Source organism: Gobius niger (assembly GCF_951799975.1).
Source record: "Gobius niger genome assembly, chromosome: 7".
Lineage (NCBI taxonomy): Eukaryota > Metazoa > Chordata > Actinopteri > Gobiiformes > Gobiidae > Gobius > Gobius niger.
In genome coordinates, this window is record NC_136858.1 from 12,433,206 (window position 1) to 12,454,356 (window position 21,151).

General features: G+C 40.6%; 1 protein-coding gene across 1 annotated transcript; it reads left to right on the top strand.

Annotated features, from left to right (window-relative positions):
* Window positions 1-1,318: 1,318 nt before the first annotated feature.
* Window positions 1,319-19,744, top strand: xpo5 (exportin 5). Its single transcript, XM_079559995.1, has 33 exons — window positions 1,319-1,639; window positions 2,034-2,155; window positions 2,239-2,311; window positions 2,789-2,926; window positions 3,333-3,515; window positions 3,671-3,697; window positions 3,805-3,990; window positions 5,385-5,461; window positions 5,534-5,575; window positions 5,645-5,735; window positions 6,517-6,600; window positions 6,684-6,809; window positions 6,900-6,990; window positions 7,088-7,216; window positions 7,291-7,406; window positions 8,347-8,502; window positions 8,810-8,851; window positions 10,189-10,278; window positions 10,360-10,559; window positions 10,647-10,749; window positions 11,620-11,801; window positions 11,874-11,974; window positions 12,051-12,147; window positions 12,623-12,759; window positions 12,978-13,075; window positions 13,921-13,967; window positions 15,195-15,304; window positions 15,508-15,576; window positions 15,986-16,077; window positions 16,552-16,659; window positions 16,747-16,884; window positions 17,000-17,164; window positions 18,184-19,744. Exons 1-33 carry the CDS (start codon window positions 1,538-1,540, stop codon window positions 18,325-18,327), a joined length of 3,666 nt encoding a protein of 1,221 aa, XP_079416121.1. The 5' UTR covers window positions 1,319-1,537; the 3' UTR covers window positions 18,328-19,744.
* The last annotated feature ends 1,407 nt before the right edge of the window (window positions 19,745-21,151 follow it).

Here is a 21,151-nt window from a genome sequence, read left to right on the forward strand (position 1 = left end):
GGGAACTTTACCGAGGCGTCACAGAGCGAATCAAACACTGTCAAAGGCGATTATCCCACTTCAATGATTAGCATACTGAATGATGTCCGTATTGTTGATCCTATTTCGAGGTTTTACTTGCCTCAGACCAGCAGATTATAAGCAGAAAGCCCGTCGCTTGTCTTGACTGTGGTGCTCGACAGTGCACTGCCGATCCCAGAGTGACGTAGAGGGAGGAGCTTCGGGACACTTTGGAATTCTAGTCCCGCCCCTTCACCACAGAAACAACCAACAACAACGCAACAAGCCCGCACGAGCACACAGCGAGCACCCAGCAGCACACAGCGAGCACCCAGCAGCACACAGCGAGCACCCAGCAGCACACAGCGAGCACCCAGCAGCACAGCGAGCACCCAGCAGCACACAGCGAGCACCCAGCACACAGCGAGCAAGGCACAGTTTTCTTTATGTTCATCATTGGCATTACTTTCAGGGTTTCCATGTTGCATTAAAAACATGGAATGGCATTTAGTGAATTTTGCACATGGGCTTACAGATTTTTAACTCAAAATCAATCAGAAAATATACTATGTATAAATAAATAATAAATAAAATAAAAATAATAAAAATACTACTACTACTACTACTACTACTACTACTACTACTACTACTACTACTACTACTACTACTACTAATAATAATAATAATAATAATAATAATAATAATAATGCAATCATTAATTATTGGTATTTTTTCTTTTTAGATAAAATAATGGTTGCAAATCATAGATATGATTTGATATGATATTAATTTATCAGAATCAGAATCGTTTTAATTGGCCATTGTTACAGGTTGACCACAAGGATTTTTGGGGGGGTTCAAACGTGCAACATGAAACATATAACATATAACTTAGATAAATATTAACTATAAAGAAAATAAGAAGACTAACTTGAACTATGATAGATTTTTTTTTTTTTTTTTTTGGCCATTGTTATGAAACACTTATTTCCAATGTGGTCCTCGAAAACAATACAATATACAAAAATGTAAAAACAAATAATAATAAAAAAAAAATCAATTGATACCAAATTTAAAGTTTAGTGAGATGCCCCACTTCGACTTTTTGAAGCGCCGCATAAATATTACGCACAAAGAACTGTCTCTGGGCTACTGGCCAAGACAAACGTAGGTCAGGGATGTAGTTTTTTTGTCTGTTTTAAAAATATATATATTTCTGTCATGAACACATTAGAGAGTAAACTTAAACTTCAAAAACAGTGACAGTGGTACCTCACTCGCAACGATCTTTGAGACCAGCGCCTAAACTCCAACTCCCAGAATCCTCTTCCTACGGCGTGCGAGAGTGGGCCAACCCCGCGTGCAGCCGTCGCAGTAGCCTCCTGTCTCGCTCACGCTGGTGCTCACGCTGGTGCTCACGCTGGTCTCTGTAGCTGCTCTGTGTAGCTGCTGTGTAGCTGCGGCTCGCCTCGCTGTTGTGTGCAGGTGCTTTGCATACGTGTGCTCCTCTTCTCCGCGGGCCGACTGCACAGGAGTCATGACTGAACCGGTGGCCGAGATGTGCGAGCGGCTGGTCAAAGCTGTCAACGTGATTATGGATCCAGAAACCAACCAAACACTGCGACTGGAGGCCCTTAAGGTACACCCATCACAGGGGCTGCTAGTTAGCTGCTGCTAGCTCCAGGCATGCATTTAATCACAACTTCATCGCTCCTTTGCTCACTGATATGCTCACAGTGAAGGTATTTACGCAGACATGTGGAGGCAGAACACAGGCAGACAGCGATGTGGCTCTGGAGGGTTTATTGATCAGATGCTGTTGGCTATCATTTCACCTGAATAGCTGTCCATTCATTGAAACATCTACTTCAGTGCTACCCTCGCTATGACCTAAAAGCTTACACCAGTCACATTTTAGCAAAAATCACGCCCTCCTCCTGTTTCCCACCCAGAGGTAGCTTAGTTAGCATGTTATTATCACCACTCCTGTGTGTATTTCATCTGCTGTATCATTGTTTCACCTCCTTCTACAGTTTTGTGAAGAGTTTAAAGAGACCAGCTCCCTCTGCATCCCATGCGGTCTGAAACTAGCTGCCAAAACCCAACCAGCTGTAATAAGACACTTCGGGTTGCAAGTTCTGGAACATGTTATCAAGTAAGTCCATGGTAATGTTTTTATATTTATGCTTTGAACGTATGCCTGTTTGAGATCATCAATATTGCATATTTGTGCACCAGATACAGATGGAATAACATGCAAATGCAAGAGAAAGTGCAACTAAAGGATTGTGCCATGCAGCTGCTGTCTACTGTAAGTTAACAATACTTACAATATTCCTATGTCATATTTAGTAGTGTATTTTTTAAATACAATATTTGCTAAAGCCATGTCCATATTGCTATTTCAATACACCCTTTAACAGTAAAGCTATTTGTTTTTGGGAATAGATTTGAAATAAAAAATATTTACTCCAAAACCCCTTATTATTATTTTCTTAATTTTGTAATTTAGCCTAGAATTGTACCTGTGTTGTGAAAATATTCTTAATATATGTAGGAGGATAATTACCTCACTGTGCTCCCAGATATTATGAAGTAAACAAATCAAATATGTATCTGAAACCCACATTTTAGGTTTCCAGATCTTATGACTGAAACCAATCCATAATATAAGCATAAAATAAAAATAAAAGCCTCATCAACATGTCATGTATGTTATTACCGTTAGTAAAACTGGTTCCCCTTTTGTGACTTCTAAACAAAGTGGTAATGTGTGTGTTCTCCACAGGGCACGAGTTCAGTGCTGCAGGAGGAGAGCCATATTAAAGATGTCCTGTCCCGAATCACCGTAGAGATGATCAAGAGGGAGTGGCCGCAGAATTGGCCCGACATGCTGAAAGAGATGGAGGCGTTAACCAGCCAAGGGGTCAGTGCTGTTAAATAACAATCCAGGAACTAGACCGCAACATATTATTTATTTTCTATTGTTCGCAATGATGTAATGGCCTGCATTCAGATATAAGCTCTTGTGGAGGAAGTCGTTTTCATATGACTCATCTTCTCAACAACTCATGTAGCCATGGCAGAGTGAGAATATATCATTTAATTGTGAGACAAATCCGTTTTATGATAGATTATTCATGGATTCCTGGTCAGAGAAATTGCATTTACATTTTTATAGAGGGAAATACTTTCTTTAAGCATTTTTAAGTAATATTTTTAAGTTTACATTATGCTTGAATGTCACTTTTAGAATAAGAAATATACATACACATTAATATAATAAAATGAAACTTTCTGAAAATCTCGTTATCAACTTATTTTTCCCACAGGAAGCGCAGACGGAGCTCGTGATGCTGATCTTGCTCCGGTTGGCTGAGGATGTGATCACCTTCCAGACCCTCCCCACCCAGCGCCGCAGAGACATCCAGCAGACGCTCACGCAAAACATGGACAGTATCTTCAGCTTCCTCATGGCCATTCTCCATATCAACGTGGAGGACTTCCGGAAAGCGGTGCGTAGACACTTTTATTAGAATAACTCAACTCCAGTTAACTACGTTCAAAGCTTTTTTTGTGTATGTTTGTTTTGATATGGACAGCATTTAGCAGCATGTGGCTTCCATATTTCATAGACTTAATTTGTATTTGTTTTTTTTCCCCAAACCAGAAAGCAGTGCCTGGATTGGAACTGAAGGTGAGTCGACCTATATCGCTCTTAACTGTTTCTTTTCTGCTGTATCGTCTTGGATCACATACATGTTTCCCTCCTGACTCTCGTGCTGCTTGTATTTGTTGGCGCAGGCCCGAGCTTACTGCCGCGTGTCCGTGGCCACCCTGAACACCCTGGCCGGATACATAGACTGGGTGTCCCTGGCTCACATCACCAACAACAACTGTCAGCTCCTGGAGATCCTGTGTCTGCTGCTGAACGAGCCCGAGCTGCAGCTGGAGGCGGCCGAGTGCCTGCTCATCGCCATCAGCCGCAAGGTCAGGCCACGCTGTACTGTTTACTGCAAAACACGGCAGGAACACATCGTTTTCACTTTGTGCTCAATGGCTCGGATTACGTCTCGGTGTGATGAGGGCAAATGAAAGATACTGGTAAAATGAATTTCTATGCAGGTGATGTTTAATGTGTGCGTCCTCCTGTTTGGGTTGTATTTTCAACCTGAACAATAATGTCTGCTTTCCTTCCATATGTACCGACCTTTTTGGCTCATGCACCCCTTGGGCTTTAATTTCACACAGAGTGCCCCTTCCTAACCGATAAGTTTTGAAATTAGTCTTGTCAAATTGTCCTGCATTCTCTATTCTGGACAATATTTTTTCAATCAAAAATACCCTACACTGTCCGCATGTACACCTAGGGGGTCCCCGTTCGCCTTAACAGGGAAAACCGGAGCATCCGTAGGAAACTTGCGCAGACATGTGGAGAAAATACCACACCAGAAGGGTCTGGCCTGGGAATCGAACCCGAGACCTTCTTTTTGTGATGCATGAGCACTATCCTGGTACTACGAAGCTGCATTGCTTTCTATCAGGGGAGATTTCTATGCCCTGTATAAGCAGGATAAGTTCCTGTATAAGACAAGAAGAGAGCTCTTTGACCAATCAGAGGAGAGAATCCTATAAGGGAAGTGCCCATTTCAACCACCATTGTGGACAGGGGAACGGGTAGAGATGACATGGGATCAGACTTTTTTACATCATTTATATGTTATATTTATGTGTCAGTCGCCTTCAAGGGTCTGAAATGTTCGTCTCCAACTATGAACAAGGACTGGTCACTTTTGACAGCATCTCTCTTCGTTCCTTTTTTTTTTCTTTGTTACGACAAAGTCCTGGTCATAACAGGAAATCCTCCGCGACTAGAAACTAAATCATAAACTTTCCAGCGATTTGAAATTGTCCAAATCATAGCTCTCCTTATTGCTTTCCCTATCTGTGAATAGCGTTGTTTGGTCGCCAAAACATTTACCTTACCCATAATGCACCGCGCGGCCCTAAATAGGCACTTCACTTACGGTTTAAGCCCCTGCTGGTGTGTGGAGTTGAACAAGTAGCGGCGGAGAGGGAAAGAGAAGGAAGTGCTGTTGGAAGGAAGAACTTCTTTACAAATGTAGCTTGTGCAATGTCTGAATAATTACCTAAAATGGCCGTATTTCTTGATCACATGACGTTTTGACTACTACATTCTAACTAGTGAAACATGTCTAACAATAAGTTTAAGGTTAAAGTGAGTTGAACCAGCTTCTTAATAAAGTGCCCAGGTCTCTTGATTCATTTTGATTCATTCTACTTTGTGGGTATCAAGGCATTTTCCTTTTAGACGCTTTAAACTCTTGATGTGTGGCTAACATAAAGCTGGTCTTCTGTTACAGGGCCGGCCCGATGAGAGAAAACCATTCATGCTGCTTTTTGGTGATGTGGCGATTGACGTGATCCTTTCTGCAGCTCAGTCAGTATCATCTTTAACCATTTATGTTTTATAGTGTTAGAATACCAGTAATTGTATTGTTGATCCTTCCAGGTCAGCAGATGGACTGGCTGTTCAAAAATCCCCCAATGGCAAGTAAGTAGCCAACCTGTTTGACCTGCCGCGTCCCAGTTCATTGAGACACTAACATGTCTGCTTCTGCAGTTCGGTAGAAGTGGTGGAGCGACGTTACATCTTCCTGAAGAGGCTGTGTCAGGTGCTGTGTGCCATGGGAAGCCAGCTGTGCTTTTTAGCTGTAAGTAAAGATGTTATAGATGTTTCTTATACCTTGTTTGATTCGCTATTGGACACTTTTTGATGATCATTTAATACCATAGCTGCTATACGGTAAGGAACCCCCTTGGCACATTGGCTATGGTGGTCATATTAAACACACTTTTTTCTGGGATTCCTAATCATGAACTGAAGATTTAAAAAAAAAAAAAACAATATAATGAAAAGGCTAAGCTGTTAAAGGTGAATTATGCAACTTTTTATGGGAGGGCAAAAAAAGTTGGTATTTGTGTGAATTTGACCTTGTAGTGACCCAGCGGCTGTATGAGTGGTTAGAATGGCGGTTTTAATTTCCATCGCGGCGGACTCTGCAACGCTCCAGTATCAATTGTTTTGTAGGTTTTCTGTTGAGCGGCTCCGTCAGCAGTGAAAACCTTCCAAACAATTGATCCTGGAGCGTCCTTGAGGCCATCGTAATGGAAATTACAACCGGCACGCTGACCACTCATACAGCCGTTGGGTCACTACAAGGACAAATAAGCACAAATATCTACTTTTTTTTTTCACATGAAAAGTTGCAGAATGCACCTTTAAATTGCCTATTGTAATAGATCAAGCTGATGTTTTCTCCAAATTTCCGACCGCTTTAATTTCGTTAATGGGACTAATCTCCAATATCCCATGCGCCTCCATTTTTGGACCTACTGATGCACTCACTTTTTTCTGTTTTTCTCCAATATCCCATATCGGTCGGGCACCAGTATGTTTTACTGCGTGTGGTTAATCCTTATATCTGCCTCCAGATGTCCGACTTGAAGATTGAGATTCCTCCAAATCTCTCCAAGTACACAGAAGCGCTCATGGCCTTCACTACACACACCAGTCACGTGAGTCGCCTGCGTTGTCGTCTTCTTCTTGAAGCTGCGACAAAATAAATACATTAAAGTGATCCTGTGGTGTTTCCTTACAGTTTTTGAAAATGTCCACTCTGCAAACTTGGGGAGCGCTGTTCAGGCACGACCTCCTGTCCAAAGATCCCGTCATCTTGGAGATGGCTAAGAAGTACATGAAGACGTGCATGACCAACTTGATCAAGGCAAGAGAGTTCCTTCTGTGCAACTTAAGCAAAAATCTATGTCTGATTTTGAAATGTTTCTGAAATGTACACTTGCTTTTCTTCGGTCAGACCGGATATCCATCAAGAAATGACCACCCCAGTTGTATGTACTCCAGCGTGGACTTTGACAGCGACGAGGACTTTCACTCCTTTTGTGTTGGTGAGCACGCTTGTTTACGTGTTTAGTTTTATAGAAACGTTAGATCAAGCCTGGAATGTTCCGCCGTGTGGCTTTAACGGACTTTTGTGCTTCTCAGTGTTCAGAGCCCAGCAGAGCGACATGCTGAGGCTGGCGTGTCGGATGGCTCCGCTCGAGGCTTTCCAGATTGCGGCCGAATGGTTGCAGTTTCAAATCACCAGTCCTGTTGATGTCGGCGATTCCAGCAGTAAGTTAGGACTACTTCATGCCACATTGCCACGTACTGTCAGACTGACTAATAAATAATGGTTTTGTCAATAGCGACGTCTTCTGGCGGTCTGTGCTCCATCCTGTCCCCGTCAGTGACCCAGTGGGACGCAGAGACCATATTTATGGAGTGTATGGTCGGACAAATCTTTAAACATCTGGAGACCGAGGTAATGTTTTGTAAAAACATTATTTGTATTCACAATTTTGAAGGTGAACTTACAGAGACCTTAGTGGAACAAATTGAATTCAGGTTTTTCTCAATTGATTCACATTCAATCCATTAACTGCACACATTTCTAAAAAACAACTTTGCTGTTATAAACTTGAACTCGATTCATGGTTCATTGTTTGAACACAGTTCTCAAAACCCTCTAGTCCCTCTGGGGGTAATACAAGTGTTAATGGGATGATTGGAGTGTCTCTAATCCCCCCTGGTGTTTCTGGCCAGATAACCACAATTGCAACTTCCCTGCCACCGGGTAGGAGTTACCAATACACACTAGTGGAATCACAATGACGCTAACAGGCTAACGGGGAAAACTAGCTGCAGTACTTATAGCCAAGTTTGAGTGAAAAAATTATTTCCATTGTGTAATTGGATGTACAATATCCCTCTCTCTGTCTTTTCTGTCAGTGTAGTTTTTACTCTCACGGACAATTAATGAGTAAAAACCTAACGTGCTACGACACCTGCAGTGGCGCTTATGGCCTCTAGGGGCATGAGTTACTTAGTTCTGCTTTAAAATAAATATTCATTTTATTACTAATGTAAATATTCATATTTTTACTAATTTACTAAAATAGAGTTCGTTTCTATTATTTGCAGCATTACCGGTAGTTCTTCTGAGAATCTGTCCATATCCAAGTAAAATTGGTACTGCGAAATATCCTTAAGTGAATCGAAAATTATTCAAATTAAATTGTGAATCATGAATCGAATCCGGTCCTTGTGAAGAGAAATTGGGAAATCTAATTGATTCCCAGCTCTAGAACATAGCATTATCCTACATAAGTGTAAGGTGATGATCTTGATGTGTCTGACGTTAGGAAGAAGGTGCTTGAATTTAACTTGTATAACAACAGGTGCTTTTGTTTTTTTTGTTGTAGAAGTTGCCCATCGACGCCAGCACGGAGCTCCTCCAGGCTCTGCTCAAATATGAGACCAAAGACCCGCTCATCCTCTCCTGCGTCCTGACCAACACGTCTGCCCTGTTCCCCTTTGTCATACACAGACCTCATCTCCTGTCACTAGTCCTCGATAAGGTTAGACCATGCTTCATTCTTCAGGATGTTGCATTTTGGTTGTCGGCATTTACTGTTTGAATATTATACAGGTGGGTGGCAACTGGGACTAGAGGTCGACCGGTATGTTTTTTTTTAAGGTGACCTAGATCAGTCATAGCCAATAATGTAAAATCCCCAAATATAGGCCTGATATATCGGTCGACCTCGAACAGAAACCATATTTTTTCACGTCTGAAAATCTGCTCTGTGTCTCAAAAAGTCGTTTTTTTTTTTCCCCTTTAGCGCTTGTATTTATGAGAGTAAATATTGTTCTATTTTGTTCCAGCTGTTCAAGGCAGTCACCTTTGAGTCGTCCCAAAACAAGATGGTGAGTTTTTAGTCTCCTTGTCACTTTTCCTCTATAAAATGCGTTGATCGTTTTCCTTCATTTCGTATTTTCATATGGGATCAATGCATTTATGTGTGATATATATATGTGGTGACGAAATCTGAATGATACATAGAGCACAGGTTTAAACTTATGACTTGTCTGATTTTACAACTTTTATTTATTGAAGGACTTTTGGGATATTTTTGCCTTTGAATAAACTCATTAAAAAACATTGAAGATCATTCAATGTCATTCAATTAATTTGGTCAATGCCAAGGCCGTAGGTGTCATTTAAAAGCTTTAAATTAGATTCAAACTAGCATTAAATCTAAATTTCTTTTATTTTTATTTTTGCTTTATAAGTTCATTGAAAATACCGAAGGTATGGTGTAAAAAATGTCCAGTTGCAGTTTTGGCTGAAATTTAAGAAAATTTCTTTGCTCAAAAGTTTCCCATCTTGTGTCTTTCCTCTGTGTGCATCTTAAAGCAGTACTAAGTAACTTGTTTACCTTAATAAATCCTCTCCGTAGTCTCTCTGGGGGTAATACAAGTGTTAATGGGATGATTGGGGGGTCTTTCATCTCCCCCTGGTGTCTCTGGCCAGAAAACCACAATTGCAACTTTCTCTGCCACCGAAGTGAAGGCCCCAATACACACTAATAGAATCATGAAGAAGCTAACAGGCTAACGGGAAAAGCTAACTGCGGGCTAGCGCCACTTTAGTAGTATTTACAGCCAAGTTTGAGTGAAGAAAATGATCTTCATTGTGTAATTGGATGTACAATATCTCTCTCTCCCTTTGTCTTTTCTGTCAGCGTAGTATGTACTCTCACGGACAATTAATGAGTAAAAAACTATAACATGACACCTGCAGTGGAGCTCATGGCCTCTAGGGACACAAGTTGCTTAGTGTGCTTATGAAATATGCGCAGATGTTTTTTCTGTGTTTGTGGCATTAAAATATAGTATTTGGGCATTAAATATGGCATCAAAAAGCATTAAACTTATTGGCTTCAGCCCGGAAACTAGTCATTACAGAAAAAAAAATGTAAAACATTTCACCAAAGCTCATTAAATCAGGGTAGGGGTTGGAGACCAGCAAATCCGTCTGAAAAAAAAATCGATGAAAATCTTGTAAAGTACAAGACTGCAAAATTTGGTTCAGAAGGTGCTACTTGCAATTTCACATCCCCATATAAATCAATAAAAGAAAGTTAGTTCAGTGGAATAAAAACGCAGCTTTTTGTGTGGATCACAGTGACCATTTACTTGTTTGTTTTAAAATTAAGAAACTGGATAACATAAAATTACTCATTCTCCGCCCGTCTCCTCAGGTGCCCCGGACCCGAGCTGTGAAGAACGTCAGAAGACACGCCTGCTCCTCCATCATCAGAATATGTCGAGACTACCCAGACTTCCTCGTGGTACGTTTTTTTTGAAGCTACACATTTCCCATCAAGTGCTGAGAAACACCATTCTGTCCCTTAACGCATCTGTCATCGCAGCCGTGTTTCGACATTTTTTACGACCACACGAAAAAGCTGCTGGCGTCCGACCCCACCATCACCTACATGGAGAAGTGCTCGCTCATGGAGGCTCTGGTGCTGATCAGTAACCAGTTCAAAGACTTCGCCAAACAGAAGGCCTTCCTGGACGAGCTGCTGGCTCCCGTGGTGGCCGACTGGACGTCCGAGGACCTGCGACTGTAAATTGCTGAAATAAACTTTTGCCGCACAAACGTTTTCGGTTTCAATCATCCCTGTGATGTTACTTTTTTGGTTGTTGGTTTCAGTGTTTTGTCGACTCCCGCGATGTTCCTGTCCTTTATCGGAGCGGATCAAGTCCTCACGGACAAGACTCGAGAGGCTGAGGCTATAATCTGTAACAGAGCACGGGTGAGTACCATGATTTACCTTTAGCTTAAGTTCACACGCTTTCATCTAGGGCTGGGTGATTTTGGAAATAAAATAATCACGATTATTTTCCCCATATTGATCGATCCCTATTTTCGATTCGATATTTTGAGTTTCAATGATCAAAACAATAAATGTGGCCTTTCCTGGACTAGCAAGTAAACAGATGCTGCGGCCCGACTGAAAACTGAGGCTAATTCAGTTTATTCAGGCAGCAGCAAAACAAACTCCACAATTCTAGGCTCACAAAACAAAGTGGAGTGTTTGAAGGATGTCAGAAGCAGATTTTAGCGCATGGTTTGTGTTTATGCAGAACCTCACAAAGCCACGAGTTTAGCACTAACAACTTCATATGTACATAAAGAAATACTTTTAAACTGCACATTTATTTGTATAAAAGACGATCTAACTTACAATTCACTGATGGAAGTCCAGCTAATCCACGGCTGTAGCCTCAAAAATAGTCCATGGTCCAAATACAGCGATAGTTTTCCTCTTCAAAGGTAAGCTTTCCAATTTTCCTCCACGTGTGCGGCTATGATATGTCATGGTCCTCTGACGGCGTCTTTGGAACATACACTTTTGCGCTGGTGCTCTTCTAGGATCCAGGTACACAGATTCAATGTTTAGAGAAGAAAATAATCCCAGGCACTCTGACTTGAGTAAAAATCCTTTAATATTACTGGGACATCACTAGAAAACACTTCCTTTAATGCTGTACCTGGACCAACAGCATCAAGACATGGATCTAAATATATACGTGTTTTTTTTTTGGTATCTGCTTGCGATGCTTTTGTTTTTTTTTAACAGCCCTAATTCTCTTTGTCACCGATATCTTTCATTATTCCCCAGCTCAGTTTCTGCTTGTTCGTCCTGTCTGGCGTGATTAAACGGGCGAAGTGGCCCTCTGACGTGGAAGAAGCCAAAGCCGGCGGATTCATCGTGGGCTGCAGCCCCGGCGGTGAACCAATCTACAGAAACCCCTGCACATCCATATTTTTGACCATGCTGCCCAACCTGTTTATGCTGATCCGGTAAGCCTGCACTCACATACTTCTATTCCCCTTTCGGATATGCACTTTCTCATGCGGCGGTTTCTGTTACAGGACACAAATCTCCCTGTTCTTACCTGAAAACATGGCCCGCCTGAGTGAGACTTTCACCGCTGCGCATGAGATTATGGATCAAGAGAAAAATGTTGTATTAGGTACTAAATAAAACTTCTCCGTTATTGGTATTCTCGACGGATCACAATTTTACGATGACTGTCTTCTCTTTCCCAGGCATCTCTCAGCCGCTGCTCGACATCTATGACTCGCCAGTGTACAAAAGCAACTTGGAGCGCATGCAGGGGTTCTTCGCCACCATTTACGACATCTGGTGAGGACCTGTTTTCACTTTTTTAAGTCATATTTTTTAAGTTTGGGGGTTCTCTTTTTTTAGACATGGTTTAGATACAGTTTATACATAATAAAGGCCAATTTAGTTTTGGTATATTTTAGACTCTTTTTCGTCTTGATTTGATTTTGTTACACACTTTCATCTTAAAGTATTGTGTCCAGTAAAGCTAAAGGATAAAAAAAGATAAAACAGATTGTCTAACAAAGGGAGAATTAGAAAAAAAATTGTCAGTTGTGAATCAGTGTTTGTAATTGGGCCTGTCTAGCTTGACGGTGTAAAATCTCAATGAACTGCTTCAATTAAATTCCAACAAAATCACATATGCATCTTACTTAAATAAAATCAGATTGTCAATATACCCAAAGATATTTTAACAATCATAAGCACCACTATTTAAGAACCACTACTGGTCTGTGACACTTTTATTCATCCGTTAAATCTGCTGTCCCTGCAGTTTCCACGCGTTGGGGAATGCGTGCCAGTCCCTCCTGCAGGAATTCTACTCCATCGAAGGCCTGACTCAGGAGATCAGCACCTCCGTCTTTGGCACCTTGGACCACGTGCCCGACCACAGACTGAGGCCCATGATCCATATCCTTTTGTTTATTTGTTTATTTATTTTGGAATCCCCATTAGCTTCCACCATGGTGGTTGCTAATCTTCCTGGGGTTCCAATTTAAAAAAAAAAAGAAAATTGCCAGTGAGACATTACAATGAATAAATATACAGTGTTTTCATCTACAGTTCTGCTGCTCCTTTTATATCTCACAAGTGATTCTTCTTTTTGTCGCTTCTTTAACTCGCATCACGTGTTTTTATGACGAAGCTGGTGCAGTATTGTCCTCCGGAGTATCACGAGAGCCTGTTGTGCCCTCTGCTGGGCCCTCTGTTCGCCTACATACTGCAGGTCGGTATCATCCAGAGATTAACCAGGGCTGAGAATGATGTGCGTGCATGTTTTTGGATTAATATTGTGATTATGATTTCAAAGTAAATAAACAATTGCGCTAAAAGCACTTTAAATACTAGAATATAGCCTACTCAACTCTGAAGAATTAAGATGAGTTTATTGTAGAGTTTGTACACAAAGTATTTTGAAGTGCTTTACAGAACAAGACTCCATCAATCTACATCTCCATCTACATTCAGAAAGCAATACAATAATAACATCATTAAAGTTGAATTGTGGACATATGCAAAATCAATGTTTTTAAACTATGTTAGAACATTTTTCCCTGGTCAAAGACAAACCTGGAGGAGTATTTCACTGCATTCTCTCAATTTTGAGTACCCCTCGGGCAAATCCGTTGTTTCTTCTTCGGGATTAGCGCTTCGTTCTGTGCTTCCTGGTTTACATCATTGTTAAAATCCTAAACTTATTCCCACATTATCAAAGCCCATAATCCAGCACATCAGTTCTGGGCCGTTCTGCGCTCAAAGGGCTGAGTTTAAGCTGTAAATCCCGCTGTAAATCGAAACAAAGATTTTCTTATTAGGTTATTCCCACAGCTGCCAGCAGGAGGAGCCCCAGTCAAAATCTTCACCAGATCTAATGCTTGTATTTCATTGTTACTATTTCATTCTTACAGAGACATCTTTTCAAATTATAAAATGTACAATACTAGTGCTGAAACGCCCAAAGTCATGTTTCTAAGTCTGCCTTTAAGTCCCATATGCATGACATCTCTACATTATTAGGTCTGCTGGTTTTATGCATAAATGCCTGATCAATCATCTTCTTTCTTATTGCAGAGACTTAACCTGAAGTGGCAGGTCATCAACCAGAAAACCTCAATCAAGTGAGTGTTTTTGCCAAACCACATAGAAACAGAACATTGTTGAAGAATGTTTTTTTGTTGTTGTTAAAAGTAATCCATCGGTGTAAATCCTGAACATAAGTCTAGTGTAAAAATGTTCACTTCAGTCTTTCTTTGTGCATTTTCTGGCCGTGTCATGCGGTCAATTAGTGAAGTGCCCATTTCAGCTTTGCGTGCGTGGCTCAATAAGGCTCACAGGCTTTGGTTTAAAGACTTTAAGACTTAAGCGACGTTTCTTGCACAAATGTATTTGGACAAATAACCGAGGGAAGAGACAGAGGCTCAGGGCGGCTGCTCTGTGGGCAGTAGTGGACCATTGTGGACGGGGGAACGAGTAGAGATGACATGGGATCAGCCCGATGCCCCACACTGACACTTTTTTAAATCATTCAAAATCGTCCAGGAATCACAGAGAAAAGTTTCCAAACGGTGAATATGTTAAAAATAGTGGATAAATGCCTGTCAAATTATCGATCAATTTGCTGTGTCGTACGGCTTCAGGTTAATCATGAAAATATAAAAATAAAATGAATTTAGAGTCTAATCTATATGGGTCGGTCTGACCACAATAAGAAACGGTTGTTTCCACCTCCCAAAGAAAGGATTACATCTGGACTTTTTATAAAGTTCAGTTATAAATTGTCTTACTTTTTATTTACTAAAATCTTGACATTTTGATGTGAAAAACTATTTCCTCCCTCACTGTTTAGATTTGTTTCATTACGAAGCCGGTGGAGTGCGGCATGAGACCACAGTTTTAGACCCTGGACTTAGTTGTAGCGTATTTTATATTTGTGAATCATAAATGTTCGTCTTCAACTATGAACAAAGCCTGGTCACTTTTGACAGCTTCTCTCTCTTTATTCTTTCCGTTTCTGTCTTTTTTTTGTTTTGTTTGTTTGTTTGTTATAACGCAGTCCTGGTTGTAACAGGAAATCTTCAGCAACTAGAAACTAAATCATGAACTTTCCAGCGATTTCAAATTGTCCAAATCATAGCTCTCCTTTTTGCTTTCCCTATCTGTGAATAGCGTTGTTTAGTCGTTTCCTTACCCATAATGTAACGCGCGGCCCTCGATGGACACTTTGCTTATTGTAAATGTCTCACCTTCCACTGTAGCCACCAGAGGGCGACAATCTCCTGCACATTTTTTGTTTTAAGTCAAAAGTTCTGCTCATTTTCTGCCCTAAAGATTCTTTGTGTGTTTAGTGGGGAGGAGGAGGAGGAGGTGGTGCTGTCCCACGACAGTCAGGTGACACAGGAGATGCTGGAGGAGCATCTGGTCATTCTCCTCACACGGGAAGTCATGGAATTCCTCAGTAAGTGGTTACGTTTTGTTTCTTCTATAGGATTTACCACCCGATTTCTAATAGACGAACCTGTCCTAATTACCTTTCAAAACTCACAATTCTATGTTTTTCTTTCTATTCGTCGTAGGATTGTTGTATGAGGTTTTGAAACCTCTTGCTAAAATATAGTATGTCTTCTGAAATCTGATCTACTATTATCTGTCTTCTTCTAGCGGTGGCTTGTGTTTCAAAGAAAGTGCCTGAACAAAACAAAACGGAAACCATTAAGGAAGACGTTGACGGTAGGTTGAAATACAGCACTACCGTTCAGAATAGTTGTACGAGTAGTGGCATCCCAATCTTGCTTTGCACTTTTTAAAAACGTTGAGCATCCCAGTTCTTTAGCAACTTTTACAACTTTGAGAGCGCAATGCTGTCATGGTCCAGACAAGACTAATTTTATTTCATTACTAGAGTAAAAAGAGAATAAAAACAATAGGTACAGAACCTTTCAGCACTGTATACGTTTAGTACATGAACTGCTTGAGTTCCTACAGTCGAATATGAGATCGTTTACAAGGAGATTGCTGGTTCACAAAATGTTTCCTTTGTAGATTAAAAATAAAAATAAAAAATCTTTCACATTCTCAACGATACAAAGCACCGTTAATATTACCATATTGTAATATTGTTTTCAAATGTTTTGTTCAGAGGATGAAATGATCACGGACACCGTCCAGGCAGTAGCCACTGCCCACGCCACAGAGCTGACGGAGCTGGGCAAGTGCCTGGCCAAACATGAGGTCAGTCTGGCACACATAGTCGTTTCATTACGTTGTTTGTTAATCAACAATTCAACATTCTCTTATTGTTCACTCTGCCAGGCCAGGTTTGAGCTCACTTTGGAAGATATCTGAAAGTTTTACGCAGTTAGTGGTGGGCAACTTTTATACATTTTGTCGATGCTTCTTATATTCAGGTGCGCTCAATAGTCCAGAGTTTACTGTACATTTCCATCCACAAGACCTGTCAGTTTCTTGATTTGTTTATGCTCAATTTTTTGTGCCACTGCCTCCAGACTCTTTTCTGGGAAATGTAAGTGTAAGTCTGCAGATGTCACTTTGTTTTAGGAGAGAGGAGGATGCCAGGCCATTATTATATCATCTTTAAGACCTTGACTGAGGAAAAAAACAAATTTGCTTTGAGAAGAGCTCCATGCGCTCCTGCTTTTGTGAATCATTGTTTTGTCGTCTAAGTAAACTTTCTTTTCTGTCCAGGGCATATATATGAGCCTGCTGACTCTCTCCTTTACGGCGATATCATGGAAGGACACCACCATCTGTAACCGATCCTCCTCTCTGCTCTGCTGGACACTCCTGCGCCCGGTATTTCTACTGCGTTATTAGAAAGTAGCTCGTCTAATTTCATTGTAATCATCATCTTTTTTTTTGTACGTGGCTGGGTGTTTGCAGGCCACTGCTGGTAACCTCCTACCTGAAGCAGTCACTTGGTTCTTCACCAGCGTCCTGAAAGCGCTCCAGGTCCACGGGCAGCACGAAGTCTGCAACAACACCCTTAACCAGCTCGCCATGCTCATCTACGAGGCCCTGGTACGTCCAATTTGATACTAAACGTTTGCTGTTAGCCTACACAGAAAGGGATATCTCCGTATTCTCTCATTGCTTTTCGCTGCTGCTATGTATTTGCTTTATTGTGACGTTGCAGCGCCCTCGCTACGCAGAGCTGAGAACCGTCATGACGCAGGTGCCCAGCATCAACATGGACGGTCTAGACCAGTACGACCACAAGCTCCTGGACCCCAAAGCCCAGAAAGCCGGAGAGAAGAAGAGGAAAGACCAGTTCAAAAGGCTCTTGGCTGGAACTATAGGGGTAACGGCACACATTGGATGGTCGCATGTGCATGTAACCTGTCGTGTTTCCCCCTTTTATTAAACAGGCTCATCCACGTGAAAGGGAAAACTGCCCCAAAGTTAGACATCTTCTCTGTCAGTTCAAATGAACTAAGGTGGAAAAGATTATCTGGCAAAAGTTGTAATGTTATGCATATTTATCATACAGGCTCAGTTACAGGCACAGTACAGGCACACCCAGTCGAAAGGACTTTAAGCCTTCGGACTGACATGGTAGGTTCTTAGTCCTAATCATATTGAGGAGAAATATCTTTTTGCTTTTTGCTTTTTGCTACTCCATTAGAATTCTGTTTCATTAGCCTGCTTGCTAAATTTCTCAAGTCTTTTATTTATTTGTTTGGCCAAATTGTACTCTCTAAACACAGATGTATCTATAGCTATGTTTGGCTATCTCCTCAATCAATAAATAGGAGCTTTTCCACTGATTTTCACCGGGTGTTTGGTGAATGGTCGGTAAACGGCTGATGCCTCCGGGCGTGTTTCGCTGTTTGTTAAAAGTTCTGACACTGCTTAAGGGAAGTAGAGCATTGTTCTAAAAATAATTTTTAGGTGTGAGCCGAGACGAGGTTGGATTCACAATAACGATACAAGATGGATAAATGGATACTTTATTGATCCCCAAAGGAGAAAATTCCGGTGTCCAGTAGCATACAGTGCATCCAGTTAAATTCACACGCCATACACGACACAAAAAAATAAATACAAATTCAACAGATAAATAGGCTAAAAAGTCATTTACCACATTTGCCAGATTGGTTATACTTTTTTCCCAAAATGTTTGAGGCGTAATTGTGCTAACAATTTACGCCTGTCCTTCGTCATCCAATTATACATAACAAACCCAGCCTGTAGAGGGCAGTGTTTCTCTTTGTAACTGTACCAACAACTGTTCCCCACTGCTTTTGGGTCGTGGCATGTTCATATCTTTTGCGTGAATCTTGGTCTTAAATATGTTTTCTTCTTGTCTGTCGTCAACAGAAAGCTCTGTGTGAGCAATTCAAGAAAGAAGTCCACATCAAGAATCTTCCAACTCTTTTTAAACGGCCGAAAGAGGAAAAGGACATAATGAACGAGACGCTCGGGCTGGCTGCTCTTTTTGCACCCACCACCGAGGCTCTGTAGGAAGACGGCAATGGACATCAGAGACTGATGATGGAGCAATGAATTTATTTTTCCCCCCTTCTTTTTTTTTTTTTTCAAACCAAGGTCGGATTATGCTAACATTTGCGTCAACATCGCTCTGGCTTTTATCCCGCTGAACTACAGTGGGCTCAGAAAGTATTCATACTGCTTAATTCCTTCCTGTTACGAAGTCTAAAACTGAAAATGTTCAAAGAATTAATTTATTCTTAGTCTGTCTATACTCGGGTGTATGTGTATCTTTGTGTCGAGGGCAATGACTGGAATTTACCACAGACCTAAACTTTTATGAAGGTTCAAAAACGGCACAACCACGATTGAGAGAAATGGAATACTTACCTCACTCTGAAATTACATTTAGTTTTTTATTTTCCATATGTCCTGGAAATCTTTTTAGTTTCTTTCTATTTTTTTGTATTTTAGAGAATTCTGAACATTTTTGCATTAGACTCCCTTAGCTAAATAGAGATGAGCAAAAGTGTTCTGAAAACTTTCTGACCCCCACTGTATGCGATCATGTTTTTTTTCTAGTCAGTACATTCCAATCTTAAGAATGTAATTGCGTTTGACGAAGGATTTAAAATGTGTTTGAGTGATGTTTATAGTTGTAAACAACCTGTTGCCATTATAAGTGCGCTGATGGTTAAAGCTAAAAGATGTTTCACTTAAAAAAACCCAAAAAAAATTACTGGAAAAGGAGTCATTTACGCAGGACACAACCTTTTAAACTTTTTACATTTTTTGTTTTTTGTTTCCCATATATGAACGTGATACGTATAATATGGGTACGTGGCGAGGCCAAGAAGGTAAAAAAAAAAAGTATGTCTGAAGAAAATGGTTGAGTGTGTTTTTGTTGCAAGACTGCAGTTGTACTTTATAGCGCCATAAGCTATGAAAGCTTAACAAGTATTTTTGCGCCTCATACTAATACCACAGCTAGGTTTTGTGCCAAATTGCAAAAGATGGGAACAGCAAAGGGAAAATTCAAAAACAAAGTAGTTGCGGTCATTTGTTCGTACGAGCACTACATTCTGGTGTTATACATTTTACACTTGGGTTGTATATTTTTGGACATCTTTTACAGTTTCGGAAGCATCGAGGCTGGTCGAGTGGATGTGTCAAGTCTAGTCACAAAATAAGTGTTATGTATTTACGGTTATAGTTAAGCCCTTGCCTTTCATGCATACAGATGAGTTTGCAAATCAAATGCTGTTTTTGCGCAAACCACTTTACTTCGTTTCCAATTTCACTGAGATGGAAAAAAATTCAGAACCTTCTTTTTTAGCTGACAAGTACCTCACTATCATTGTTGAGATAGATTTGACCTTATGTGACTAGTTTTGATGGTTGTTTAACACTAAATGTACGTGTACACAAATGCAGATAATGGGTGGCTTATTTTGGGAGTAAAACAATTTATATTTCGTTTTTAAATAAACATTTAAAATGTATTGTGTGTTCAGTTTTTTTAAATATGTGTATATATTTTATGGGATCAAATCTGTTTTTCCAATTCTCAGACTTGACTCACTTTATTCAAAAAAGTTGTTGCGCTGAAAATATAAAAGAAAAACAACTGGGAAACCATAGCTTTTGATAATTGTAATCCATGAATCTCACTTTTGGTACTCTTCAGTTTTATTTCTATTTCGACACAAGGTTGTTCTAACACCAAAGCGACTCAAGCCAGTAGGGGGTGCTAGTTTCAGGTTCTTTCTGTGTTTGTAGTTGTGTTTTGCACATTTTCCCAAAAGTAGCTGTAAAAGGGGAAAAATGCAAGTTTGTCGATCTTATGCAGACATGTGATTAGCAATGGCTGAAAAAACGGACAGAGCAGAATGTAAATCAAGCATTCATGATTTAATAAACTTAATACATTAAAGGTGCATTATGGACATATTTTCACAACCCCGCCTCAAAAAATAATTTGATATTACAGCGTATTTGACCTTTTAGTGGCCCATGGCACCCATACGGCCACTGGGTCACTAAAAGATCAAATATGCATCAAGGTTTTAGGGGAGTTGTGTAAAACGTTTCATAATGCGCCTTTAAAGAGACATTGAGCACACCTGGGAAAACACTGCATTTATGCATTAACCACCACAATTCTTGATGAAACGTTTAATGTAATTATTACTTCCACATGTATTGTGCTTTACAAACCTGTGTTAAGAAGTTTCTCAAAGCGCCACATAACATTTGCATAAGTTGTAGGCTGAGAGTTTGATTCCATGTGATCTAAAATGTCAACAGATTTTTTTTTATATAGCCTAGCCCTATGTCATGTGCTATTGTTCTCTATCTTGCATAATATTTTTGTCAGCCCTTTCAACAACAACAAAAAGCATAAACCCTAAACAAAGAGTCTCATTTCCTGGGTGAGTCATTTCGTCCGTTTTCCGTCTGTAGTCGTCATTATACGGCAGAGGCCGTTGCTGTGCAACAAGAGGCTTGTGAACAGAACAGGACTGCGCGCGCTATTTTAATGAGCGGATCAGGTGCCACACCCTCCATTCTACAGGTACGGGATAAAGTAAAACAAACGGCAGTCGGTGCAGTTAGCTGTTACTTAAGGTCTTCAGTGTAGAATGTTTGTCGGTCTGTGTTGTGCTGCTCAGTCCTCTGGCCTCAGGTCGTGACTGACCCCAGGGAGATCTCAGTCAGAAACGGTAAGGAGGGCGCAGTTTGCTGTAAATGACTTTAACCAAGGTATCACGCACGAGACCTTCAACAACATCATGAACAAATCCAGTGCAGCTGAAACTGAGTGTAATTAGTGGGCAAACTTATATTGGGTCAACTC